The following is a 27927-nucleotide window of genomic DNA, read 5'->3' on the forward strand; positions in this document are numbered from 1 at the left end:
CAGGGGCAGCGGGGACTGGTGGGGGGTGGTCCGGGGGGGTGGCGAGGTTGGTTACATGGTGGCAGTTTTTGGCAGACCGGATCCACCCACGACCGGCGCCATGTTGCATGGCGCGGCCGCCAGAGGCCATCGCGGGCGGGATTCACCTTGTAATGTCTCGCGAGATTGCTTTGAATGTCACAAAGCATGGCGAGCCGGGTAGATACTGGGAGTGGGGGCTCCCGGCTTTCACCGCACACGGCACCGCAGGGAAATGTTTTTCTGGCACAGTGTGGCCGGAAGATTGCGGCCACTGTGTTCAGCTTTGCAAGGTGATGGAGTTAATGGGAGGAGCCAGGACTGAAGCAGTTTCTGGGGTTTCAGTGCAGTTAGGTTGGGATCTGAACAGAAGACAAGCAGCTGCTCCCAACACAGTTCAGTTAAAGATCTGCCTGTGGACACACGAGCGGTGTCTTTCCTAAACAGTTCAGTTAAAGCTTTGACTGGGGACAGGCCAGAAGCAGCTGACCTCAAGACAGTGAGTTAAAGATCTGCCGGTGAAAAGGGTTGGCAGGTTAAGAAATACGTTGAGACAGGCAAGAAACTGCAGCTGGTTCCTGAGGGATATCACTCTCTCAAAGTGGTTTATCCCTTTACAGCAAATATTTCTGAGTGTTCTAACTGTATTTCAAAGTGGATTTTGGTTTGAGATGGGTTTGTTTGAGTGGGAGTAAAGATAGCGGTTAAGGGTTATTGTGTCACTGTATTCAGAAACATTGTTCAACTGATAATTGAAAGCTATTTGTATTGAAAAGGTTAAAGGTATTGAGACTGTGTTAGTAATAAAGTTTGTTTTAATATGCCATATCCCTGTTTGTGGGTGAAATCACTCCTGCAGCGAAGTACACTTTCCTCACAGTCATACAGGTTAAATAGAATATTGGGGTTTCTATCCGGTATCCTAGCAACTGTTGGGATCTGGTCCGGGATCGTAATAGGCCCGAATGAGACGGGGAACCTCCTTCTGTCAATCAACGCTCGTTGGAGCTTGAAATGGCAGTTGACGTGTCGGAGTCAGCAGGGACGTATTCCGAACAATTCAGGAAATTCCGGGAATTCTCAGCAGATCTGTCAGCCTTCAGTTCTCGTAACTGGCAAGGTTTCAGGTTTTCTTTTAGCCAACCTGCATGATCTCGGACACGGTGTCAAGGAAGCGACAAAGAAAAAAAAAACAGATGAAGAGCTACCATTAAAAACTTGATGTTGTCTTGTTCCCTCAGCTCTTGTTCAATATCCTGAACAGCAGCGGAAAGCGATGAGATGTCCTCCGTTATCTTCTCAATCCTCTCCTTCATCTCCTGACTCTTTTCCTCTTTCTCCAGTTTCAGACCTTCCAATACAATCCTCTCTTCCTCACGGAGAAACTGGTGAAGTTTCTCAAATTGGGCGTTGATCTGTTTCTCTGCATTTGTACCTTGGTCCTGGAGAAAGAGGACGGAGGTTGATTAATAGAAATGAACATTCCAAAAACGTTGTGCAGTTTTCTTCATAAGAAAATTCATAGAATCCCTGCAGTGCAGAAGGAGCCCATTCGGCCCATCAAATCGACACCGACCCTCTGAAAGAGCACCTTACCTGGGCCCAATCCTCTGCCCTATCCCTGTAACCTTACCTAACCGTTTGGACACTGAGGGGCAATTTTGCATGGCCAATCCACCTAACCTGCACACCTTTGGGCTGTGGGAGGAAACCAGAGCACCCGGAGGAAACCCACGCAGACACGGGGAGAACGTGCAAACTCCGCACAGGAAGTTACCCAAGGCCGGAATTAAACCCGGGTCACTGGCACTGTGAGGCTGCAATGCTGACCACTGAGCCACCGTGTCGCCCCGAGAGTAAAACCCTCTCTTCGGGGAGGCAGTGGGATTGTCGCTGAACTAGTAATTAAAAGAGCCAGGGAAATGCTCCAGTGACCCAGGTTCAAATCCCACCAGGACAGGTGGTGAAATTTGTATTCAATAAAATCTGGAATTAAAAGTTTGATGACGACCATGAAACCATTGTCGATTGTCCTAAAAATCCATCTGGTTCACTAAGCCCTTTAGGGAAGGAAATCTGCCGTCCTTACCTGGTCTGGCCTACATGTGACTCCAGACCTACACCAATGTAGTTGGCTCTGTGCCCTCAGCGATACCCACATCCCTTAAATTAATTTCAAAACACTGAGGATTGTGTTGCTGTATAGTATTGAACTCGGGTTTTACCAGAACATGGAGATTTGCTGAAGTGACATTTTATTTTGGTGACGAATAGAACATAGAACACAGTGCAGAAGGAGGCCATTCGGCCCATCGAGTCTGCATCGATCCACTTAAGCCCTCACTTCCACCCTATCCCCCTAACCCAATGACCCCTCTTAACCCTTTTGGAGACGAAGGACAATTTAGCACGGCCAATCCACCTAACCTGCACATCTTTGGACTTGTGGGAGGAAACCGGAGCACCCGGAGGAAACCCACTCAGACACGGGGAGAACGTGCAGACTCCGCACAGACAGTGACCCAAGCCGGGAATCGAACCTGGGACCCTGAAGCTGTGAAGCAACAGTGCTAACCACTGTGTTACCCTGCTGCTCATAAATCCACCTAATCTTGAACTGAATATTGAACTGGTCAAAGAAAAAGAAAGAGTGACATCAAAAGTACCTGAATGTGGTTTAATATTTTCTCATAATCACTTCTCACAGCGTTACAGTCCTTCTTCTTGTCCTGGACTGGCTTCAGGAAGGTTCGCAGCTTCGCCTGAATAAAGAACATCAATTAACATGAGCATACCATAAATATCTGAAAATTAAATTCCATTTGGTTTATACAATGGAAATTCTCACTGTCTTGAATATAGAAAATGAATAGGTTCCTGTTTTCTATTCACTGGGATGTGAGCACTGCTGTCCCGGCCAGAACAAATTCAAAATTCAATTCCAGAATGTGGGGCCCACTGACTAGACCAACATTATTGCCCATCCCTAATTGCCCCTTGACAAGGTGGTGCTGAGCTGCCGTCTTGAAGCCGCTGCAGTCCCTGAGGTGTAGGTACACCCACCGTGCTGTTAGGGAGGGAGCTCCAGGATTTGGACCCGGTGACACTGAAGGAACGGCCGATATATTTCCCAGTCAGGATGGGGAGTGACTTGGAGGGGAACCTCCAGGTGGGGGCGATCCCAGGTATCTGCTGCTCTTGTCCTTCTAGATGGTGGTGGCCGTGGGTTTGGAAGGTGCTGCCTGAGGAACCTCGGTGAGTTCCTGCAGTGAATCTTGTCGATGGTGCACACGGCTGACACTGTCCATCGGAGGTGGAGGGAGTGAATGTTTGTGGAAGGGACGCCAATCAAGCGGGGCTGCTTTGTCCTGGATGGTGTTGAGCTTCTTCAGTGCTGGAGCTGAGCTGATCCAGACAAATGGAGAGTTTATCATCTCACTCCTGACTTGTGCCTTCTAGACGGTGGACAAGCTTTGAGGAGTCAGAAGCTGAGTTACTTGCCGTAGGATTCCTAATCTCCAACCTGTTCTGATAGCCAGAGTATTTATATGGCTAGTCCAGTTCAGTTTGTGGTTAACGGTAACCCCAGATGTTGATTGGGGGGGTTCAGTGATGTAATGCCATTGAATGTCAAGGCCGTTGGTTAGATCCTCTCTTGTAGGAGATGGTCATTACCTGGCACTTGTGTAACGTGAATGTAACTTGCCACTTGTCAGCCCAAGCCTGGATATTGTCCAGGTCTTGCTACATTTGGACATGGACTGCTTCATTATCTGGGGAGTCATGAATGGTGCTGAATATTGTCCAGTCATCACCAAACATCACCACTTCTGACCTTATGATGGATGGAAGGTGAAGGAGCTGGAGATGGTTGGGCTAAGGACACTACCCTGAGGAACTGCTGTACCTTAAGGAACTCCTGCAGTGATGTCCTGATGCTGCAACAATTGACCTCCAACCACCACAACATCTTCCTTTGTGCCGGGTATGACTCCAACCAGCAGAGAGTTTTCCCCCTGATTCCCATTCCCTCCAGTTTAGCTAGGGTTCCTCAATGCCATACTCGGTCGAATGCTACCTTGATGTCAAGGGCAGTCACTCTCTCCTCACTTCTGATATTCAGCTCTGTTGACCACTTTTGAACCAAGGCTGTAATGAGGTCAGGAGCTGAATGACTCTGGCAGAACCCAAACTGAGTGTTTGACCACCCCTAATTGCCCTTGACGGAGTGGCTTGCTAGGCCATTGCAGTGCCATCATGTCGCTGTGGATCTTGACTGACATGCAGACCTGTGAGCCAGATTTTTTCTTTTAAACAACATTAGATTTTTAAATCCAGATTTTAATTTCATCTGTCATAATGGAGTTTGATAGATTTTTGACATTAAGGATCATAAAATCAAATAATTGACTAGAGTTAAGACCCAGACCAGCCAGGATTTGATTGAATGGTAGGACAAACATTTAGAGGCCGAATTGACTCTTCCTGCCCTATGTGGAACTCTCCAGAATTTTATGAGGTCTCTTCTTCTTCACATTCAGCAGTTTGGGGTGGATTTGCAGATTGCTGTCTGGTGGTAAAGTTGGAACGAGGGATCAGCTGCTGTCCATAGGAACCATCTGATCTCCATTTGCTTTGCAAGCCAATCTGTGGTCTGAGGCATGGAGTTAACATTGAGGATATGTTGACTGGAATAGCTTGTGAGAAATGAAGTATCGTTCCACTTATTCTCCTGTTGACCCTGTTGTCCTGCTTCTCTTTGGTAAGCAACCATACAGTGGACGTCATTAGAACTTAGGGACATAGTTTAAAAATAAGACCTCTCACATTGAAGATGGAGATAGGAAATGTTTGTCCTCTCAGAGAGTGAATTTTTGGAACTCTCCCCCCCCCCCCCCCCCCCCCCCCCCCCCCCCCCCCCCCCCCGCCCCCGCCTCCGCCCGGGGAGCAGTGGAGGCAGGCTCAATGAATATTTTTCACAGATGTAGACAGGGTGTACACTAACAAGGGGAGTCAAAAGTTTCATTCGACCTGGGAGATTACAGGGATCAATAGCCCGTATGAGAGCTGAGGGGGGTGCATATCGACATGACTTGCCCTGACCTTCAATAATGCTATCGCAATCTCATCGACCAGCAAAAGTTGCAAATGCTATTGTTTTCCCCAGTTTTAGATTTCTTTTGATAATAATGAAAACACTTTTACCGCTGGTCTGATTTGTTTAATCATAGTTACAGAGTTTTACACCACAGAACGAGACCCTTCAGCCCACCGTGACTGTGCCGGCCATTGGGACCTAATCTATTCCAATCCCATTTCCCAGCACTTGGCGGCCTTCTTGAAAGTGAACCCTTGGAAAGCAACGGGTCCTGACGGAGTCCCTGGTTGTGCAGTCAGATCCTGCGTGGACCAACTGGCGGGTGTGTTCGCGGACATCTGCAACCTCTCCCTACTCCGTTCCGAGGTTAAAGAAACTATCACAGCGGTGCCAAAGACGTACCAGGCAATGTGCCTCAACAGCAACTGTCCAGTTGCCTTGACATCGATCATTATGAAGGGCTTCGAGAGGTCGGTCATGAGACACATCAACTCCACACTCCCAGAACCCCTTGATCCACTGCAATTCGCATAACGCCACAACCGGTCCACAGCAGACACCTTCTCCCTCGCCCGACACTCACCCTGGAGCATCTCGACAACAAGGACTCCTACATCAGATTCCTATTCATTGACTACAGCCCTGCCATCAACACCATAATCCCGGCCAATCTCATAAAACCCCAAAACCTATGACTTGGCTCCTCCTTCTGCAATTGGATCATCGACTTCCTGACCCATAGACAACAACCAGCAAGGATAAACAACAACACCTCCTCCACAATAGTCCTCAATACCGGGGCCCCATAAGGCTGCGTACTTAGCCCCCTACTCTACTCCCTATACAAACACGGCTGTGTGGCAAAATGTGGCTCCAACTCCATCGACAAGTTTGCTGATGACATGACCGTAGTGGGTCAGATTCATACAATGAGTCAGAATACAGGAGGGAGATAGAGAGCCTAGTGGTGTTGTGTTATGACAACAATCTCTCTCTCAACATCAGCAAAACTAAGGAGCTGGTTATTAACTTCAGGAAGTGAAGGATCGTACACACCCCTGTCAGCATCAACGGGGCCGAGGTGGAGATAGTTAACAGTTTCAAATTCCTAGGTGTGCACATCTCCAACAATCTGTCCTGGTCCACCCACGTTGACGCTACCACCAAGAAAGCACAACAGCGCCTATACTTCCTCAGGAAACTAAGGAAATTCAGCATGTCCACATTGACTCTTACTAATTTTTATAGATGCACCATAGAAAGCATCCTATCTGGCTGCATCACAGCCTGGTATGGCAACTGCTCGGCCCAAGATGAAAAGAAATTACACAGAGTCTTGAACACAGCCGAGTCCATCACATGAAGCCGCCTCCCATCCATTGACTCCATTTACACCTCCCGCTGCCTGGGGAAAGCGGGCAGCATAATCAAAGACCCCTCCCACCAGGGTTATTCTTACTTCCAACCTCTTCCACCGGGCAGGAGATACAAAAGTCTGAGAACAGGCACTGACAGGTTCAAAAACAGCTTCTTCCCTGCTGTTACCAGACTCCTGAATGACCCTCATGGACCGAACTGACCTCTCCACACATCTTCTCCACTGAGTCGCACTACACTCTGTGTGCTTCACCCAATGCCTGTGTGTCTGTATTTACATTGGGTATTTATGTATGTCCTGTATTTTTTCATGTATGAAACGATCTGTCTGGACTGTATGCAAAACAATACTTTTCACTGTACACGTGACAATAAATCTAACTCAGATCAAATGTAGCCTTGTATGCTCTGGCATTTTCAGTGCTGATCTAAATGCTTCTTAAATGTTCCCGCCTCCCCCACCCTTTCAGGCAGTGAGCTCCAGATTCCAACCACCCTCTGGATGTAAAAACTTTTCCTCAAAATCCCCTCTCAATCACCTGCCCCGAATTTAAATCTATGCCCCGGTTATTGACTCCTCTACTAAGGGGAAAAGTTTCTTCCTATCTACCCGATGTCACTCATTGTTGTGTACATCTCTATCAGGTCTCCCCCTCTTCCCCCACAGCTGCCTCTGCTCTAAGGAGAACCGCCCCGGCCTAACCAGCTTCCCTCCATTGCTGACATGCTCCAGTCCAGGTGACATCCTGGTGAATCTCCTCTGCACCCCCTCCAGTACAATCACATCCTTCCTGTAGTGTGGCGACCACAACTGCACACAGTACTCCAACTGTGGCCTAATAAACGCCATGCAAACCTCCCGCTCTTATAGTCTCTGCTCAGGGAATAAAGTCTTCCTTCTTAACCACCTTACCGACCTGTCCTTCTGCCTTCAGAGATCTATGGACATGCACACCATGATCCCTCTGATCCTCTGTACTTCGGAGCATCCGGCCCTTCCCTGTATATTCGCTTGTCTTGTCAGTACTCCCAAAATGCATTACCTCGCACTTTTCATGGTTAAATTCCATTTGCCACCATTCTGCCCATCTCACCAGCCCATTTATGTCACCCTATAAACTCGGGCTGTCCTCTCTATTCACCACACCACCAATTTTTTTGTGACATGGGAGATCTCATTAGATCTCGGTGACGCAACAAGATCGCTAAATTTCTTGAGAGGCGTTCTCGCGAGATTTACGTTTCCCGGAATGTGTCGCCGGATCGAATGAGATCTTATGAGACGTCGCATTTTGAATCTCGCCCTCGCGGGGCAAGATCCAGATTAACATATTTAAGCGGGCCAGTCGGCTCATTTACAAATGTTGCCTCACGATTCTCCCGAGGCCCAAGAACAAACACCTGGGAGAGCTCGCCATGCCGCCATTTAGCACTGGTACACACAAACGTGGACCAGGCATAATGGCACCTGGGGATGTCTCCCAGGGCATCGGAGACTCCCGGGTAGTCGGGCTCTGGGCAGGGTCGTACCTTAGCATTCCCGCTTGGTACTGCCAACATGGCACCGATCACTGTCACCCTGGCACACTGGCGGGTGCACTGCCGGGAATGCCAGGCTGGAAGTGCCAAAGTGCCCTGATGCTAGATTGCCTGTGCTAGGATCGGACCTGGTAGCGGCCTGCTCTCAGGAGGGGGTGGGAGGCTTGAGGACCTCCTAAGAGGTAAGTTGGGGAAGTGGGAGGAGTCCGGAGGCCATGATTTGGCATCTGAGGAGAGTCAAGAGATCGTAGAATCATTGAATCATAGAATTTACAGTGCAGAAGGAGGCCATTCGGCCTACCGAGTCTGCACCGGCCCTTGGAAAGCCCACGCCGCCATCCTATCCCGTAACCCAGTAACCCCACCTCACCTTTCGTTTGAACACTCAGGGCAATTGATCATGCCCTATCCCTGCAACCCCATCTAACCCGCACATCCCTGGACACTAAGTGGCAATTTAGTATGGCCAATCCACCTAACCTACACATCTTTGGACCGTGGGAGGAAACCGGAGCACCCGGAGGAAACCCACGCAGACACAGGGGGAGCGTGCAGACTCCGCACAGACTGTCACCCAAGCCGGGAATCGAACCTGGGACCCTGGAGCTGTGAAGCAACAGTGCTAACCACTATGCTACCGTTTTTAAACTCCACCCCGATCTCTTCCTGCACTGACGAGCTGAGCTGGTTAGTTCAGGAAATGAGGTAAGTACGGCCTTGTCGGGGCGTTCCTCACCGGAGTCCTGCTTGATAGCGGAGTTGTTCTTGGCGCTACTGGCACTGAGGCAGACCATGCTACACGTGCCTGAAATGAAACTCTGATTTTGCACGTTAAATCATGCCCACTACCTCCTTACGGATTCAAAATAAATGTATTTTCCCACACTTCCAAATTGCTTATTCCTGTTAAAGCTGCCTCTGTTTGGGCAGTTCTTTCGGAAAAGGCCCGGAAAAATGGATCTGCCTGTTTCATGATCCCGGTTATTTTACCATATTGCCAAAGGCTGTTGGAGAGGTGTCGGTGATAGAACGATTCATGCTGGCACTAACTGCTTCAGATCTGGATCAGGCAGTTGAAGGGCTCGTCTACATTAATCAATCTAACACTTGCACGTTTTATCCCTGGCCTCCGAAAACAACAATACAACTCGCAGCCCAAGTAATGGGCTGGTTTAGCACAGTGGGCAAAGACAGCTGGCTTGTAATGCAGAGCAAGGCCAGCAGCACGGGTTCAGTTCCCGGACCAGCCTCCCCGAACAGGCGCCGGAATGTGGTGACTAGGGGCTTTTCACAGTAACTTCATTGAAACCTACTTGTGACAATAAGCGATTATTATTATTACTAATGGCTCTGTAATGACATAAATACAAACACAGTATCAAAAATGTCTTAAGTATTGACAGCCAGGCCTCAACCCCAAGTCAATGAACACCATTGTGATCAGGATCGATTCTGTTAGGTCCCTCTGCTTTACACAGTATCTCCTCACCTTAAACTCTTCAGCAGCTTCTTCCAGCGGCAGCAACCCGTGGGTTTGGTGGCTTTTTGAACTCTGGCAAACAACACAGATGAGCTGATTGTCCGTTTTGCAAAACAATTTCACCTTCTCCTTGTGGAGGCTGCACAGCTCCTTCCTCTGATCGTTTCTCAGCATCTCCCAAAAGTTGGACATCTCGGAGGGTTGCTCAGGTCCAACCCAGTTGAAAATTGGCGGTCCCGTATCAATTGGGCCACTTGTCAGTCGCTGCCGCTGGCTCCAGTGGCAATAAGTACATCTCAGAACAGGACAGGCAATTGTGATGAGCAGAAATGGATTGTTGAATAACCAGACTTGGTTCATTCATTTCCTTCAGGGAGCCTTCCATCGTGACCGGGTGTGAGCTGAACATTTTTAAAAGGCGTTAAGCCTTGTGTGCTTTTATGCGCAAAGAGACTTGGGTGTATTCGTAGAAGGAATGCAGCAGGTTGACACGTAAGTTCAGTGAGCCATTAGGGAGGCAAATGGCATGTTGGCCTTTATTTCAAGGGAGTTGGAATACAAAAACTAAACCAGCCTTGCTGTAATTATGCAACATTTCGGTGAGCCTGTAACTGGATGGCTGGGTGGAGTTTAGGTCCCCATGTATCAGAAAGAATGTACTTATATTGCAGGCCGCATAGCCAAGGCTTAATCATAGAATTTACAGTGCAGAAGGAGGCCATTCAGCCCATTGAGTCTGCACCGGCTCTTGGAAAGAGCACCCTACCCAAGGTCCACACCTCCACCCTATCCCCATAACCCAGTAACCCCACCCAACACTAAGGGCAATTTTGGACACTAAGGGCAATTTATCATGCCCAATCCACCTAACCTGCACATCTTTGGACTGTGGGAGGAAACCGGAGCACCCGAAGGAAACCCACGCACACACGGGGAGGATGTGCAGACTCCGCACAGACAGTGACCCAAGCCGGAATAGAACCTGGGACCCTGGAGCTGTGAAGCAATTGTGCTATCCACAATGCTACCGTGCTGCCCCAATTAATAGATTGGTTCCTGGGATAAGGAGAGTGTCCTACGATAAGAGGCTGAGCAAACGAGGCCTAAATTCTCTGGAGTTTAGAAGGAGAGGTGATCTCATTGAAACTGTAGAGGGTGCCATCTCCGCTACTCCACTACTGGGCCGATATCTGGGGTTTGAATATCTGTGTGTGTCTCTCTCCAGCTGGCACTGAAACTTCAGAGGCCAGGGGATGTCGCACTGGGACACTTCCACTGAAGAGAGCACTGATTCAAGCCTGCCGTTTATTCCTGACCGACAGCCTGAGACTTATATCACACAGATCTCCAGACCCCTACCAATACCCAGGTGATTCTCTCTCTTGCCGGTGGTGCAACAGCCACCCGGTTCCTACTCCACTAGAGTAGCTTTCCCAAGAGAGAGAATAGGACACTGCTGTTTATTCCCTAACCAGCAGTCTGTCCTGAGTGAATCGCTCAAGATGACCCTCGATTCCTGAACCCGGAATTAAGGTGAGGAGTATTTTAACAATGACTTGGTCAGAGGTCGCTGGTGAAAGATTGAAGAATTTAAACGACTCCAATTGTCATCAAATCAAGGTTTATTGTAATACCCAGGTCAAAATCATCAAACAGAAGAAACACAATACAATCTTATGCTCTAATATACACTATGTCTATTCAAAAGTAATCTAGCGGACACAACGAAAATTCTTATGCTTACACAGCTTTTAGCAATATCACAAGGCACAAAAACAAGTTCCCTTCCCCAAAGCCTCAACCACTATTAAAGTCAAGGGAGTTTCGTAAGCTGCTGCGGAGTACTTACGGTCACAGGCTGCAGAGGTCAAGTCAGGGGTGCAGAGGTCGAGTCACGAACGAAGAGACCCCCAATTGAAAACACAGCCCCTTTTATATTGCTTTACCTGGCTTTGTTCTGTGATCGGCCAGCCCCTTTTGCATTGAAAAGGTAAGTTTTAAAGTTCCCGCTGGTCCCGCCCCCTTTGAGCCGGTCAGAGCTGTCGAGATGGGAGTACCTCCCCTAGGTCCGCCTCCAGTCTGTTTTTTGAGATAACGAGGTTGAGCTCCCTTGAAGATTTTCAAAGACTTCCATCTGCTCCGGAGATGCTGCTATGTTGATGGGGTGTTGATTGGATTCTGCTCTGGTGGAGGCCAGGTCATTTACATTTGCATGGGGCTATGACCATCCCATTGTCCTGCTTGCATGCAAGCCTCCTGTGTATTCCCGTGCCCCTTTGTCTGTGTCTTGATGTTATCTTGTTGTCTGGCTCCTTCTTCCTTGTAGCTCCTAGGGGGGTGTTTGTAAATATTTATGTGCTTATGTCCCCACTCAGCTCAGCGGGCCAAGCCTGCTGGGAAAACTGGTTCTGTTCCCTTGGCTGGAAAGTCAGTTTACAGTCTCTGAGTTTCTCCAAAAGGGCCGAATTGCCCGAAAACCTTACAGATGCCCCTTCGATACGTCCCTACCTGCTTGGACCGTATCGACACAGGTGAAGGGCAATTATTTCCTTTTGTGTGGACCGTAGGTCCCCCCCCAACAACATGCGAAACTACAAGTCCCAAGACAGTTCCCTTAATCTAGGCTACCCCTGATTTCAATGAAAGGGAAAGACAAGACCATACTTAATTCAAGCAGACAGTAACATATACACATTTCACCGGAACCCCAAACGTAAGGGTCCCTGTACATATATCCCACTCAAGTACACATTTCACCGGAACCCCAAACGTAAGGGTCCCTGTACATATATCCCAGTCAAGTAACTGGGACCCGCGAATCCATACAACTATTTACAATTGCATCTGTTTATTTCATCAAGGATCCTCCTTTCTTGGCTGCACTTCGCTTCTTCCCGTTGAGGGCTCTTCATTTATCCTCCATCGTCGATACCTGCAGCTGAAAGGTTTAGTCCAACTGAGGCGGCAGCATAATGTACCCCCTGTACAACATTTCCTTTGTGGGGGCAAACACTAAACCATTCTCAGGCTCCCCCCTGGTGGTGATCGGACAGTTGTGAGGGTCGATCGGTTGGGCTGTGGGCAGGGGTCGCTTTACCTGAACCAGCAGTTCGGTAGCTTCTACAGTCATCCCTTCCCTGGGCGTTACACATCCCTCCCCACTGCGGTCAATTTATCCCGTTCCCTGGGTTCTGCCACCACCTTACAAAAGTGATTAATGCCCCTTGTGGACATGCCTTGGTAGATCCCCATGAACACAAATAAATGCCCTGGTCAGAAGCCCACCCCTTATCCCCGCAAACGGTGATCCTACCCGGTGACCCCGTGATGGTCCGTTAGGTGTTGTCCAGTCCGTTCCCAGTCCGAGGACCGATCCCTCATGTCCAGCCTCAGCTTCCTGGGCCACCACCGTCTCCCCAAAGGAACGTCCCCCTCACAGGTTGAACACACCCGCCTGCCCTCAGTCACCCTAACCCGGTCAGTCGAAGGACTCTTCTGTCTCGCCTCTGCGGAGTTCTCCCGGTCCCACCATCGCCAAGATCAGCAAACTCCACATCGTCGGGTGCCCCATCTGTAAAAACAAAACACATTCTTGCCTCTACAGCCCTACCTACCTTGAAGTGCATGGGTGCTATCCGGTGGCGGCAGCAGCTCCTGCTTTGAAGTTGCCGCAGCCTGTCTGGGGTTCTGTGTTTACAGCCCGGCTCCCCAGGGTCCTAGTGCCTGCCGCTATCCGGTGGCAGCAGCAGCTCCTGCTTTGAAGTTGCCGCAGCCTGTCTGGGGTTCTGTGTTTTACAGCCCGGCTGCACCAGGGTCCTAGTGCCTGGTGCTTCATCATTTTACCCTTGCACCAGGCGCTTCTGTGTTCCCACGATCCTAAATACTTCACACACAACTACACACTAATTAGAACTAACAGGGGGGGAATGCTATATACAATGCCACCCGTCTCCGGGTGGCCAAATTAAAACTGTGCCCCGCTAAACTGGGGCAGTTCACCTGTTTGGTCCAATGGCTCGGGCCAGACCGTCCCCTCCCGGGGGTTCGGGCTGCCCCTTGCCTCTCCTTTCCCAACAGGGTTCGGTGATCCCTCATCGCTCCCTTCCACTCGGGCCCCCTTACTGCGGGACCGGGTGACAGGGAGGTGTGATGGGGACCATCTTACCGGGGGCTTGGAGACCCGATTGCTCCCTCGTCCCCCGACTGGTTCCCAAGCCCAAGGTGATACCTTCACTTCCTCCGCCTCCTTAGCCTCTATACTAAGGCAGGCTACCTGACCCACAGGTAAGGGCTTGGGAATCCTTACTGTCCCTGGGCTGGGTGCTTGCAGCACGGTCGGTTTCTTTGGGACTGCCCCTTCGGGACAGCACCTTGTCACCGGTTGTGTGACCGTGGAGTCAGGGACCTCCCCCACCGTCGTTAATTCTACGGGGGGTTTCTCCACTACCACCCCCCGTCTTCCCCCCACCTTGCTCTTTTTGTCCTTATGGGGTGGAACAATTTAAATTGACTGATGTGGCGTTCGCATGGGTCCCACCTTAAGGGATTTAAACTGCAAATAGCCCCTGAGGCAGCCTCCAGAATGGGACCCTGCACCTGGACCGGACCAGGGTCTGGGGCTAGAACTACCCCTGCGCTCCCTTTTTCCTGAGGCTGCTCCCTGGGTAGTCATACGGGTTCTTGTGGTGTTGGTGCGGGCAGGCCCTGGCCCGTTGCCATTGCCACCTGTCCTGAGCCTTGCAAAAGGGCTAAAATTTTACTTATTTCGATGGTTCCCGGGGCAGCTGCTCCTACCGCCGGGGTCTGACTCTCTACTGCGGGAGCCCTCTCCTGCTTGCTAGGGTTTCTACATTCCCTCTTGAAATGCCCGGCCTTCCCACACCCGTAGCATACCGGTTTCTCGTCGGAGGTCCGGGTGCCCACATGCTTCCACTCTCTCTTAGGGGCTGCTGGCGCGATTTCATGCACCCTACCCTTAAGGGGCTTGTCCTCACCCCTCTCCCCATTACGATATGCAAGGGTGAGTTTCCTAAGGACCTCTGCCTCATTAAGGTCCGGACTCTGCGGGTCGAACCAGTGTTCGGCCTTTGCCCTAACGTGAGGGAGACAGTTAGCTACGAGGGTCTTCAGCCAGTGGGCTGTTCTCTCATCTAAATTCTGCCTATCCGCGGGAGCCCCACACGCCTCCACATAGACAGTCCACAGCCTGTCTGCGAACATAGTGGGAGATTCCCCTGGTTGCTGCTTGGTTTCCCCCACCCTCATGAAAGGGCTCCCCAGATTCAAGCCCATTGCCTCCAGAACAGCAGTCTGTGCTGCCGCCCAGGTGTCAGGTCTTCCCCCATTCCCAGAGGTCACTGTCCTGCATAGCTGGGCATCTAGGGTTATCAGGAGCATCTTTATTTGCTCCCCTTCGTCGCAGTCATTGATGTTGGCAGCCTGTTCCACCTCCATAAAATGCAGCGACGGATCCCCCTTTGGAGTTAGTCTGGGAACGTGGGCCACCATCCCCCTGAGCGCGGATGCCCCATGAGGAACGATAATGTCGCCCTCAACCGGTCCCCTGTTTGCCATCCCCGCCGGGGGACCATACCTTCTTTGCCTGACAGGGCACATCTGCCCTACCTGGGGTTCCTGCTCCTCCTCCCCACTGTCCAGCTCTCCTGCCTCGTTGGGTAGCCCCCCTGTCCCCGGGCTAACTACCCATATAGGAGACGCCGCTATCTGGGGATACACCACTGACCCCCCTTGGACCTGCCCCTGACCGGGCGGTCCAAACCCTACCTGCTGACCCGGCCCCATCACCGGCATCCCAGGCAGCGGTCTGTCCCCATCCCATGGGGACCCACATACGAAACCAGGCGGACACGCCGCCAGCTGGGGGTACCCTGCCGACCCCCCTTGGACTTGCTCCTGAACGTGCAGTCCGATCCCCCCCTGCCGACCCGGACACAATCCCGGTGCCTCAGGAGGCGGTCTATTCCCCTTGGCCTTTGGGGAATCATCCGCTGCGAGGAGCACCTTGCCCCTAGGGAACCCCCCTGGACCTACCAGGTGTATCTGTCCCCTGAACCTGGACAAGGCCTCCTCCAACTCCGTTATTCGTGCCTGGCACGGCCCATGGGCACAGTCCCCTACTTCCTCGCGAGCCACTCGGTATGCTGCCTGGATGTCCCGGAACTTCCCCTCCAGCTTCCTACACTGCTCTGTACTCCGAGCATAGAGTCCCTGGAGCCTCCGTTCCTTTTCTTTACCCTCCACTATCTGGCAGTGGAGATAGTCCTTCTCACATCTGTTAGACTCGCTTTCCTGTTTCATTTCTGCCACTTCCCCCCGCAGTCGTTCCGCTGCGCTAGCCTCCTGCTCTAACTCTTCGATTCTTTGCTCTGCGTTGACTACCTGCTGAGACAGGCAAACCAGCCAAACTGCCTTCTCCAAGTGCCTTTTGTGCGCCTTGCTTTCTGTCCATGCAGCAGCTGCCATTACCGGTTGCTCCGCATTGATCAATTCTGAGACCCAAGGTTTGGTGAGGTTGACCTTTTGCCACAAATATGAGGATATTCTCTCCTCCATTTTGCTTCGTTCCCTCACCCCCTCTGCCAAGTCACATACTCCAAACCACCGGGCTCCTGCCCCGGTCGCCATTGTAGAGGGTGCCATCTCCGCTACTCCACTACTGGGCCGATATCTGGGGTTTGAATATCTGTGTGTGTCTCTCTCCAGCTGGCACTGAAACTTCAGAGGCCAGGGGATGTCGCACTGGGACACTTCCACTGAAGAGAGCACTGATTCAAGCCTGCCGTTTATTCCTGACCGACAGCCTGAGACTTATATCACACAGATCTCCAGACCCCTACCAATACCCAGGTGATTCTCTCTCTTGCCGGTGGTGCAACAGCCACCCGGTTCCTACTCCACTAGAGTAGCTTTCCCAAGAGAGAGAATAGGACACTGCTGTTTATTCCCTAACCAGCAGTCTGTCCTGAGTGAATCGCTCAAGATGACCCTCGATTCCTGAACCCGGAATTAAGGTGAGGAGTATTTTAACAATGACTTGGTCAGAGGTCGCTGGTGAAAGATTGAAGAATTTAAACGACTCCAATTGTCATCAAATCAAGGTTTATTGTAAAACCCAGGTCAAAATCATCAAACAGAAGAAACACAATACAATCTTATGCTCTAATATACACTATGTCTATTCAAAAGTAATCTAGCGGACACAACGAAAATTCTTATGCTTACACAGCTTTTAGCAATATCACAAGGCACAAAAACAAGTTCCCTTCCCCAAAGCCTCAACCACTATTAAAGTCAAGGGAGTTTCGTAAGCTGCTGCGGAGTACTTACGGTCACAGGCTGCAGAGGTCAAGTCAGGGGTGCAGAGGTCGAGTCACGAACGAAGAGACCCCCAATTGAAAACACAGCCCCTTTTATATTGCTTTACCTGGCTTTGTTCTGTGATCGGCCAGCCCCTTTTGCATTGAAAAGGTAAGTTTTAAAGTTCCCGCTGGTCCCGCCCCCTTTGAGCCGGTCAGAGCTGTCGAGATGGGAGTACCTCCCCTAGGTCCGCCTCCAGTCTGTTTTTTGAGATAACGAGGTTGAGCTCCCTTGAAGATTTTCAAAGACTTCCATCTGCTCCGGAGATGCTGCTATGTTGATGGGGTGTTGATTGGATTCTGCTCTGGTGGAGGCCAGGTCATTTACATTTGCATGGGGCTATGACCATCCCATTGTCCTGCTTGCATGCAAGCCTCCTGTGTATTCCCGTGCCCCTTTGTCTGTGTCTTGATGTTATCTTGTTGTCTGGCTCCTTCTTCCTTGTAGCTCCTAGGGGGGTGTTTGTAAATATTTATGTGCTTATGTCCCCACTCAGCTCAGCGGGCCAAGCCTGCTGGGAAAACTGGTTCTGTTCCCTTGGCTGGAAAGTCAGTTTACAGTCTCTGAGTCTCTCCAAAAGGGCCGAATTGCCCGAAAACCTTACAAAACCAACAAAATTCTGAAGGGGTTTCAAAGAATCATAGAATTCATAGTGCAGAGGAAGGCCATTCAGCCCATCGGGGCTGCACTGATTCTTTGAAAGAGCTCCCTGCCTAGGCCCAATCCCCCTTAACCTCAACTAGGGGCAATTCATCATGGCCAGTCCACCGAACCTCCACATCTTTGAACTGTGGGAGGAAACCGGAGCAAACCCACGGCGACACAGGGAGGATGTACAAACTCCACACTGACTGTCACCCAGGGTTGGGATCAAACCCAGTGTCCCTGGTGCTGCGAGGCAGCAGTGCCAACCACTGTGCCACCGTGCTGCCCGTTTAATAGGGTGGACCCTGAGGGATTGTTTCTGCGGGTCGAGGAGTCTAAAACAAGGGGAGCGCAGTCTCGATAAGAAGCTGACCATTTCGGACCAGGATGAGAAGAAATTACTTCACTCCAAGAGTTGTGAATCTAGGGAATTCCCTATCCCAGTGGGGCGTGCATGCTTCATCAATGAATATCGTTAAGGCTGGGATAGACAGATTTTTGGTCCCATAGTGCGTTTAACCGCTCGCAGCGCCGGGAAACACATAGTTATACAACCCAACCGCGTTGTATAAGGTTCCTCAGCAGGGAACGCGGCCGAGAGCACATCACACCATTTTGTGCACTAAGGACCACTTTCTGGAATTCCCCAGTGTAGCAAGAGATCGGGCATCCTGATCTCCGAGGACCCCGAAGCGACCACCATCCCCAACCCACTTTAGGAGGGCACCCCAGGCCAATTCAAAAAAATGCCAGCTTGGCACCTTAGCAGTGCCAACCTGGCAATGCTCCTGCCAGCTGGTAGTGCCATCTGGGCACCTTAGCAGTGCAGGGTGACCAGGTGTCACCAGCAGCACCAGGGTGCCACCTGTCCAAAGGGCATGCAGCTGGAGGCCTCCAATCCACAGGGAGGCCCCCACAAGCACCATCATGTCTGGTCCCTGTTTGTGGGGACCAGTTCTGCACAGCACTCACCCAAGCCTCTGAGGCAAAGGGAATGAATCACAAAGACTCAGGTACCTGGGGAATCTGCACATTAACGCGAGACTAGCTGTCTCTCTCTGATATACAGATTTGCTACAAAGTGATTCCGCCCATTTACATCGTAACGCCTTGCGAGATCGCGTTAGATCTCACCAGGCGTTGCGAGCTGGGTAGATCCTGGGAGCGGAGTCTCCCGGCTTTTATTTTCCACACGGTGAGCTGCTTTTTGGGTGCAGCGTGACCATTGGATCGTGGCAATGGCTTCAGTCACCCGCTATTTAATTGGAGAAAAGTTCCGGTATTGATGTCGGACAAGCAGTGGGATAATTTTGAGACTGTGCAGGAGTCAAGAGAGACGGTGGTGAATTAGAGCTTGAAGTTATTAGCATGCATGCAGAAGCAAGGAATGAGCAGAGAATCCATATTGTAAAGATGAATGAGGTGAAATAAATGAAATATTATGAATGATTATGAAGCAGGAATATTTGTGCATCTGAAATGAAAAACAAAAAATGCTGGAAATACTCAGAAAACTCTGTGTGGAGAGAGACACAGACACTGTTATCGTTTCTGTACCTTCCATCGGAACAGGGCACCGTTAGAGATGTAACAGGTGTCATAATATACACCAGTATATCATGGTGCAGACACACACTGATGGACACACAGTGGGACCAATCAACACACACAACACTGCAGCCAATCACCAGTGAGAGCACACGCACTATAAAGACAGGGGGCATCAGAGTTCCCGTTCATTCGAGTAGCAGCTAGCTAGGAGCACAGAGCTCACAGCCTGTAACACAGACATTCACCATGTGCTGAGTGCATCAACTGGTTAGGACAAGGCAAAGGTCTTTAGTTAAAGCTGGTATTGTATTAACCCACAGTTCAAGTATGTTTAAATAGTTAATCTTTCAATAAAATAGTGTTGCACTATTTCAAGTGTTGGTGACCTGTATGTGATCCAGAACACCCAACACATCATGATGCCAGGAGTTGAGGGATATTAGCACTTCTTAGACCTACCTACAAGTGATCTGCCTTCCGCCAGCATTCCGTCATCCTGCAACCTGGACAACATCAGCCCGCCGCCGCCGCTCCGCATCGCCGGCAACCTCGGGGCCAACTGGAAGATTTTCAAACAGCGCTTCCAGCTCTTCCTCGAAGCCACGGACAGGGAGGGTGCCTCGGACACCAGAAAGATTGTTCTTCTCCTCTCCACGGCCGGGGACCATGCCATCCACATCTTCCACATCCTCGTCCCCTCAGGGAGTTTCTCTGTTTCTGCCTTGAAATGAGGCCCAACTAATCCCCATCCACCAGCACCCTCCTCCGACCTGGCTCGACCTGTTCTCACGTCGAACAGCTTCTCCACTCATTGCGCTCACCTCCTCCAAATACAATTTGTTGCTATGGGAACAGGTCTGCGTTGTAAGGTTTCGGGCAATTCGGCCCTTTTGGAAAAACTCAGAGACTGTAAACTGACTTTTCAGCCAAGATAACAGGACCAGTTTTCCCAGCAGGCTTGGCCCGCTGAGCTGAGTAGGGACATAAGTACATAAATATTTACAAACACCCCCCTAGGAGCTACAAGGAAGAAGGAGCCAGACAACAAGATAACATCAAAACACAGACAAAGGGGCACGGGAATACACAGGAGGCTTGCATGCAAGCAGGACAATGGGATGGTCATAGCCCCATGCAAATGTAAATGACCTGGCCTCCACCAGAGCAGAATCCAATCAACACCCCATCAACATAGCAGCTATCTCCGGAGCAGATGGAAGTCTTTGAAAATCTTCAAGGGAGCTCAACCTCGTTATCTCAAAAAAACAGACTGGAGGCGGACCTAGGGGAGGTACTCCCATCTCGACAGGTCTGACCGGCTCAAAGGGGGCGGGACCAGCGGGAACTTTAAATCTTACCTTTTTCAATGCAAAAGGGGCTGGCCGATCACAGGACAAAGCCAGGTAAAGCAATATAAAAGGGGCTGTGTTTTCAATTGGGGGTCTCTTCGTTCGTGGCTCGACCTCTGCACCCCTGACTTGACCTCTGCAGCCTGTGACCGTAAGTACTCTGCAGCAGCTTGCGAAACTCCCTTGACTTTAATAGTGGTTGAGGCTTTGGGGAAGGGAACTTGTTTTGTGCCTTGTGATATTGCTAAAACCTGTGTAAGCATAAGAATTTTCGTTGTGTCCGCTATATTACTTTTGAATAGACATAGTGTGTATTAGAGCATAAGATTTTATTGTGTTTCTTCTGTTGATGATTTTGACCTGGGTTTTACAATAAACCTTGATTTGATGATAATTGGAGTCGTTTAAATTCTTCAATCCTTCACCAGCGATCTCTGACCAAGTCATTGTTAAAATACTCCTCACCTTAATTCCGGGTTCAAGAATCGAGGGTCATCTTGAGCGATTCACTCAGGACAGACTGCTGGTTAGGAAATAAACAGCAGTGTCCTATTCTCTCTCTTGGGAAAGCTACTCTAGTGGAGTAGGAACCGGGTGGGTGTTGCCCCACCGGCAAGAGAGAGAATCACCTGGGTATTGGTAGGGGTCTGGAGATCTGTGTGATATAAGTCTCAGGCTGTCGGTTAGGAATAAACGGCAGGCTTGAATCAGTGCTCTCTTCAGTGGAAGTGTCCCAGTGCGACATCCCCTGGCCTCTGAAGTTTCAGTGCCAGCTGGAGAGAGACACACACAGACATCCAAACCCCAGATATCGGCCCAGTAGTGGAGTAGCGGAGATGGCACCCTCTACAATGGCGAGCCAGCCAGGAGCCCGGTGGTTTGGAGTATGTGACTTGGCAGAGGGGGTGAGGGAACGAAGTAAAATGGAGGAGAGAATCTCCTCGTATTTGTGGCAAAAGGTCAACCTCACCAAACCTTGGGTCTCAGAATTGATCAATGCGGAGCAACCGGTAATGGCAGCGGCTGCATGGACAGAAAGCAAGGCGCACAAAAGGCACTTGGAGAAGGCAGTTTGGCTAGTTTGCCTGTCCGAGCAGGTAGTCAAGACAGAGGATAGGGTCGAAGAGTTAGAGCAGGAGTTGAGAGAAGTGAGGGCCAGCGCAGGGGACAGCGCTAGCGCAGCGGAACGACTGCGGGAAGAAATGGCAGAAATTAAACAGGACAGCGCGAGTGTAGCGGAACGACTGCGGGAAGAAATGGCAGAAATGAAACAGGAAAGCGAGTCTAACCGGTGTGAGAAGGACTATCTCCACTGCCAGATAGTGGAGGGTAAAGAAAAGGAACGGAGGCTCCAGGAACTATATGCTCGGAGTACAGAGCAGTGTAGGAAGCTGGAGGGGAAGTTCCGGGACATCCAGGCAGCGTACCGGGTGGCTCGCGAGGAAGTAGGGGACTGTGCCCATGGGCCGTGCCAGGCACGAATAACGGAGTTGGAGGAGACCTTGTCCAAGTTCAGGGGACAGATACACCTGGTAGGTCCAGGGGGGGTCCCAAGGGGCATGGTGCTCCTCGCAGCGGATGATTCCCCAAAGGCCAAGGGGAATAGACCGCCTCCCGAGGCACCGGGATCGTGTCCGGGTCGGCAGGGGGGGATCGGGCTGCACGTTCAGGGGCAAGTCCAAGGGGGGTCGGCAGTGTATCCCCAGATAGCGGCGTCTCCTATATGGGTAGCTAGCCCGGGGACAGGGGGGCTACCCAACGAGGCAGGAGAGCTGGACAGTGGGGAGGAGGAGCAGGAACCCCAGGTAGGGCAGATGTGCCCTGTCAGGCAAAGAAGGTATGGTCCCCCGGCGGGGATGGCAAACAGGGGACCGGTTGAGGGCGACATTATCGTTCCTCATGGGGCATCCGCGCTCAGGGGGATGGTGGCCCACGTTCCCAGACTAACTCCAAAGGGGGATCCGTCGCTGCATTTTATGGAGGTGGAACAGGCTGCCAACATCAATGACTGCGACGAAGGGGAGCAAATAAAGATGCTCCTGATGACCCTAGATGCACAGCTATGCAGGACAGTGACCTCTGGGAATGGGGGAAGACCTGACACATGGGCGGCCGCACAGACTGCTGTTCTGGAGGCGATGGGCTTGAATCTGGGGAGCCCTTTCATGAGAGTGGGGGAAACCAAGCAGCAACCAGGGGAATCTCCCACCATGTTCGCAGACAGGCTGTGGATTGTCTATATGGAGGCATGCGGGGTTCAAGCGGATAGACGGAATTTAGGGGAAAGAACCGCCCACTGGCTGAAGACCCTAGTTGCTAACTGTCTCCCTAACGTTAGGGCAAAAGCCGAACACTGGTTCGACCCGCAGAGTCCGGACCTTAATGAGGAAGAGGTCCTTAGGAAACTTACCCTCGCATATCGTAATGGGGAGAGGGGTGAGGACAAGCCCCTTAAGGATAGGGTGCATGAAATCGCGCCAGCAGCCCCTAAGAGAGAGTGGAAGCATGAGGGCACCCGGACCTCCGACGAGAAACCGGTATGCTACGGGTGTGGGAAGGCCGGGCATTTCAAGGGGGAATGTAAAAACCCTAGCAAGCAGGAGAGGGCTCCCGCAGTAGAGAGTCAGACCCCGGCGGCAGGAGCAGCTGCCCCGGAAACCTTCGAGGTAAAGAAACTTTTAGCCTTTTTGCAGAGCCTAGCAGCTGGGTCGGGACAGGTGGCAATGGCAACGGGCCAGGGCCTGCCCGCACCCACACCACAAGAACCCGTATGACTACCCAGGGAGCAGCCTCAGGAAAAAGGGAGCGCAGGGGTAGTTCTAGCCCCAGACCCTGGTCCGGTCCAGGTGCAGGGTCCCATTCTGGAGGCTGCCTCAGCGGCTATTTGCAGTTTAAATCCCTTAAGGTGGGACCCATGCGAACGCCACATCAGTCAATTTAAATTGTTCCACCCCATAAGGGCAAGAAAGAGCAAGGTGGGGGGAAGACTGGGGGTGGTAGTGGAGAAACCCCCCGTAGAATTAACGACGGTGGGGGAGATCCCTGACTCCACGACCACACAACCGGTGGCAAGGTACTGTCCCCAAGGGGCAGTCCCAAAGAGACCGACAGTGCTGCAAGCACCCAGCCCAGGGACAGTGATGATTCCCAAGCCCTTACCTGTGGGTCAGGTGGCCTGCCTTAGTATAGAGGCTAAGGAGGCGGAGGAAGGGGAACTATCACCTTGGGCTTGGGAACCAGTCAGGGGACGAAGGAGCAATCGGGTCTCCAAGCCCCCTCTAAGATGGTCACCCTCACAACTCCCTAGAACCCGGTCCCGCAGTAAGGGGGCCCGAGTAGGAGGGAGCGCTGAGGGATCCCCGAACCCTGTTGGGGAAAGAGAGGCAAGAGGCAGCCCGAACCCCCGGGAGGGGACGGTCTGGCCCGAGCCATTCGACCAAACAGGCGGACTGCCCCAGTTTAGCGGGGCACAGTTTTAATTTGGCCACCCGGAGACGGGTGGCATTGTATATATCATATTCCTTTTTCTTTCCCCCTGCTAGTTCTAATTAGTATGTAGTTGTGTGTGAAGTATTTAGGATCGTGGGGACACAGGAGCGCCTGGTACAAGGGTAAAATGATGAAGCACCAGGCACTAGGACCCTGGGGAGCCGGGCTGTAAACACAGAATCACAGACAGGCTGCGGCAACTTCAAAGCAGGAGCTGCTGCCGCCACCGGATAGCACCCATGCACCTTAAGGTAGGTAGGGCTGTGGGGGCAAGGATGTGTTTTGTTTGTCTTACAGATGGGGCACCCGACGATGTGGAGTTTGCTGATCCTGGCGATGGTGGGACCGGGAGAACTCCGCAGAGGCGAGACAGAAGAGTCCTTCGACTGACCGGGTTAGGGTGACTGAGGGCAGGCGGGTGTGTTCAACCTGTGAGGGGGACCTTCCTTTGGGGAGACGGTGGTGGCCCAGGAAGCTGAGGCTGGACATGAGGGATCGGTCCTCGGACTGGGAACGGACTGGACAACACCTACCGGACCATCACGGGGTCACCGGGTAGGATCACCGTTTGCGGGGATAAGGGGTGGGCTTCTGACCAGGGCATTTATTTGTGTTCATGGGGATCTACCAAGGCATGTCCACAAGGGGCATTAATCACTTTTGTAAGGTGGTGGCAGAACCCAGGGAACGGGATAAATTGACCGCAGTGGGGAGGGATGTGTAACGCCCAGGGAAGGGGTGACTGTAGAAGCTACCGAACTGCTGGTTCAGGTAAAGCGACCCCTGCCCACAGCCCAACCGATCGACCCTCACAACTGTCCGATCACCACCAGGGGGGGGCCTGAGAATGGTTTAGTGTTTGCCCCACAAAGGAAATGTTGTACAGGGGGTACATTGTGCTGTCACCTCAGTTGGACTAAACCTCTCAGCTGCAGGTATCGACGATGGAGAGTAAATGAAGAGCCCTCAACGGGAAGAAGCGAAGTGCAGCCAAGAAAGGAGGGTCCTTGGTGAAATAAAACAGATGCAATTGTAAATAGTTGTATGGATTCGCAGGTCCCAGTTACTTGACTGTGATATATGTACAGGGACCCTTACGTTTGGGGTTCCGGTGAAATGTGTACTTGAGTGTGATATATGTACAGGGACCCTTACGTTTGGGGTTCCGGTGAAATGTGTATATGTTACTGTCTGCTTGAATTAAGTATGGTCTTGTCTTTCCCTTTTATTGAAATCAGGGGTAGCCTAGATTAAGGGAACTGTCTTGGGACTTGTAGTTTCGCATGTTGTTGAGGGGGGGCCTACGGTCCACACAAAGGGAAATAATTGCCCTTCACCTGTGTCGATACGGTCCAAGCATGTAGGGACGTATCGAAGGGGCATCTGTAAGGTTTCGGGCAATTCGGCCCTTTTGGAAAAACTCAGAGACTGTAAACTGACTTTTCAGCCAAGATAACAGGACCAGTTTTCCCAGCAGGCTTGGCCCGCTGAGCTGAGTAGGGACATAAGTACATAAATATTTACAAACACCCCCCTAGGAGCTACAAGGAAGAAGGAGCCAGACAACAAGATAACATCAAAACACAGACAAAGGGGCACGGGAATACACAGGAGGCTTGCATGCAAGCAGGACAATGGGATGGTCATAGCCCCATGCAAATGTAAATGACCTGGCCTCCACCAGAGCAGAATCCAATCAACACCCCATCAACATAGCAGCTATCTCCGGAGCAGATGGAAGTCTTTGAAAATCTTCAAGGGAGCTCAACCTCGTTATCTCAAAAAAACAGACTGGAGGCGGACCTAGGGGAGGTACTCCCATCTCGACAGGTCTGACCGGCTCAAAGGGGGCGGGACCAGCGGGAACTTTAAATCTTACCTTTTTCAATGCAAAAGGGGCTGGCCGATCACAGGACAAAGCCAGGTAAAGCAATATAAAAGGGGCTGTGTTTTCAATTGGGGGTCTCTTCGTTCGTGGCTCGACCTCTGCACCCCTGACTTGACCTCTGCAGCCTGTGACCGTAAGTACTCTGCAGCAGCTTGCGAAACTCCCTTGACTTTAATAGTGGTTGAGGCTTTGGGGAAGGGAACTTGTTTTGTGCCTTGTGATATTGCTAAAACCTGTGTAAGCATAAGAATTTTCGTTGTGTCCGCTATATTACTTTTGAATAGACATAGTGTGTATTAGAGCATAAGATTTTATTGTGTTTCTTCTGTTGATGATTTTGACCTGGGTTTTACAATAAACCTTGATTTGATGATAATTGGAGTCGTTTAAATTCTTCAATCCTTCACCAGCGATCTCTGACCAAGTCATTGTTAAAATACTCCTCACCTTAATTCCGGGTTCAAGAATCGAGGGTCATCTTGAGCGATTCACTCAGGACAGACTGCTGGTTAGGAAATAAACAGCAGTGTCCTATTCTCTCTCTTGGGAAAGCTACTCTAGTGGAGTAGGAACCGGGTGGGTGTTGCCCCACCGGCAAGAGAGAGAATCACCTGGGTATTGGTAGGGGTCTGGAGATCTGTGTGATATAAGTCTCAGGCTGTCGGTTAGGAATAAACGGCAGGCTTGAATCAGTGCTCTCTTCAGTGGAAGTGTCCCAGTGCGGCATCCCCTGGCCTCTGAAGTTTCAGTGCCAGCTGGAGAGAGACACACACAGACATCCAAACCCCAGATATCGGCCCAGTAGTGGAGTAGCGGAGATGGCACCCTCTACAGCGTCCAAGTTATGTTTGCACTTTGCAGGAGATGTGCAACATCTCTTCTTGCAGTCCTGCCCAGACCCCTCCCTTGTTTTTCCAGCAAGTTGATTCTTTACTTTATTACCACGCCCGTTTGTTTTGCACCATCAGCCTTTATTTGTGATTTAACATCTTCAATTCTCTGCCCTATTACAGTCCTTAACTTTAGTTCCCCCCCGACCCACTTTTCCTGCCTCAGGACGTTAAAACAAATCTGTTTCGTGGTTAGCTTTGTCCAGTTCTGACAAAGAACATAGAACATTACAGCGCAGTACAGGCCCTTCGGCCCTCGATGTTGCGCCGACCTGTGAAACCACTCTAAAGCCCATCTACACTATTCCCTTATCGTCCATATGTCTATCCAATGACAATTTTAATGCCCTTCGTGTTGGCGAGTCCACTACTGTTGCAGGCAGGGCATTCCACGCCCTGACTACTCTCTGAGTAAAGAACCTACCTCTGACATCTGTCCTATATCTATCTCCCCTCAATTTAAAGCTATGTCCCCTCGTGCGAGACATCACCATCCGAGGAAAAAGGCTCTCACTGTCCACCCTATCCAATCCTCTGATCACCTTGTATGCCTCAATTAAGTCACCTCTTAACCTTCTTCTCTCTAACGAAAACAGCCTCAAGTCCCTCAGCCTTCCCTCATAAGATCTTCCCTCCATACCAGGATCAGTAGCCTGAGATAATGAGCCCAATCTTTCCAATTTGTTTCTATAATTTGCAGATTTCCGCTACACTATAAATTTCCCCCTCCACCTCAACTGGCTGCCGCTGTGCATTTCTTCCAGAATCTTCTGGTCAGGGGCTGTCAAAGAAATGCAGAGCGTCTCTCGGGAGCCTCAGTCAGAGCAGAGATAGAACATACAGGGCAGAAGGAGTCCATTCGGCCCATCGAGTCTGCACCGACCCACTTAAGCCCTCACTTCCACCCTATCCCCGTAACCCAATAACCCTTCCTAACCTTTTTGGACACTAAGGGCAATTTATCGCGGCCAATCCACCTAACCTGCACGTCTTTGGACTGTGGGAAGAAACAGGAGCACACGGGGAGAACGTGCAAACGCCGCACAGACAGTGATTCACAGCGGGGAATCGAACCTGGGACCCTAGCGCTGTGAAGCCACAGTGCTACCCACTTGTGCTGGACTGGGTGTCACATGCACAAAGTTGTACCTCCTGGCAAAGTTGGACCATTCCTGGCTTGCGAAGCAGGGGCCATTGTCCGACATCACAGTGAGTGGGATGCTGTG

The 27927-nt window shown here is 51.0% G+C and overlaps 1 protein-coding gene across 1 annotated transcript; it reads right to left on the bottom strand.

Annotated features, from left to right (window-relative positions):
• Positions 1-362: 362 nt before the first annotated feature.
• LOC140390521 (zinc-binding protein A33-like) lies at positions 363-9957 on the bottom strand. Its single transcript, XM_072475691.1, has 3 exons — positions 9522-9957; positions 2685-2780; positions 363-1460 (listed from the first exon to the last, which is right to left on the bottom strand). The coding sequence occupies exons 1-3, from the start codon at positions 9870-9872 to the stop codon at positions 1185-1187; spliced, it is 723 nt and encodes a 240-aa protein (XP_072331792.1). The 5' UTR covers positions 9873-9957; the 3' UTR covers positions 363-1184.
• Positions 9958-27927: the final 17970 nt, after the last annotated feature.

The sequence above is a fragment of the Scyliorhinus torazame genome, chromosome 14, assembly GCF_047496885.1.
Source record: "Scyliorhinus torazame isolate Kashiwa2021f chromosome 14, sScyTor2.1, whole genome shotgun sequence".
NCBI classification, from domain to species: domain Eukaryota; kingdom Metazoa; phylum Chordata; class Chondrichthyes; order Carcharhiniformes; family Scyliorhinidae; genus Scyliorhinus; species Scyliorhinus torazame.

What these genes read in the sequence shown, in the direction of transcription:
- LOC140390521 (XM_072475691.1), bottom strand. Translation starts at nt 9,872, where the DNA reads ATGAACCAAGTCTGGTTATTCAACAATCCATTTCTGCTCATCACAATT. An exon ending in AAGCTGCTGAAGAGTTTAAG is followed by an intron (nt 2,781 to 9,521) that starts GTGAGGAGATAC and finishes TTCTTTATTCAG; the next exon opens with GCGAAGCTGCGAACCTTCCT. An exon ending in AAATATTAAACCACATTCAG is followed by an intron (nt 1,461 to 2,684) that starts GTACTTTTGATG and finishes CTCTTTCTCCAG; the next exon opens with GACCAAGGTACAAATGCAGA.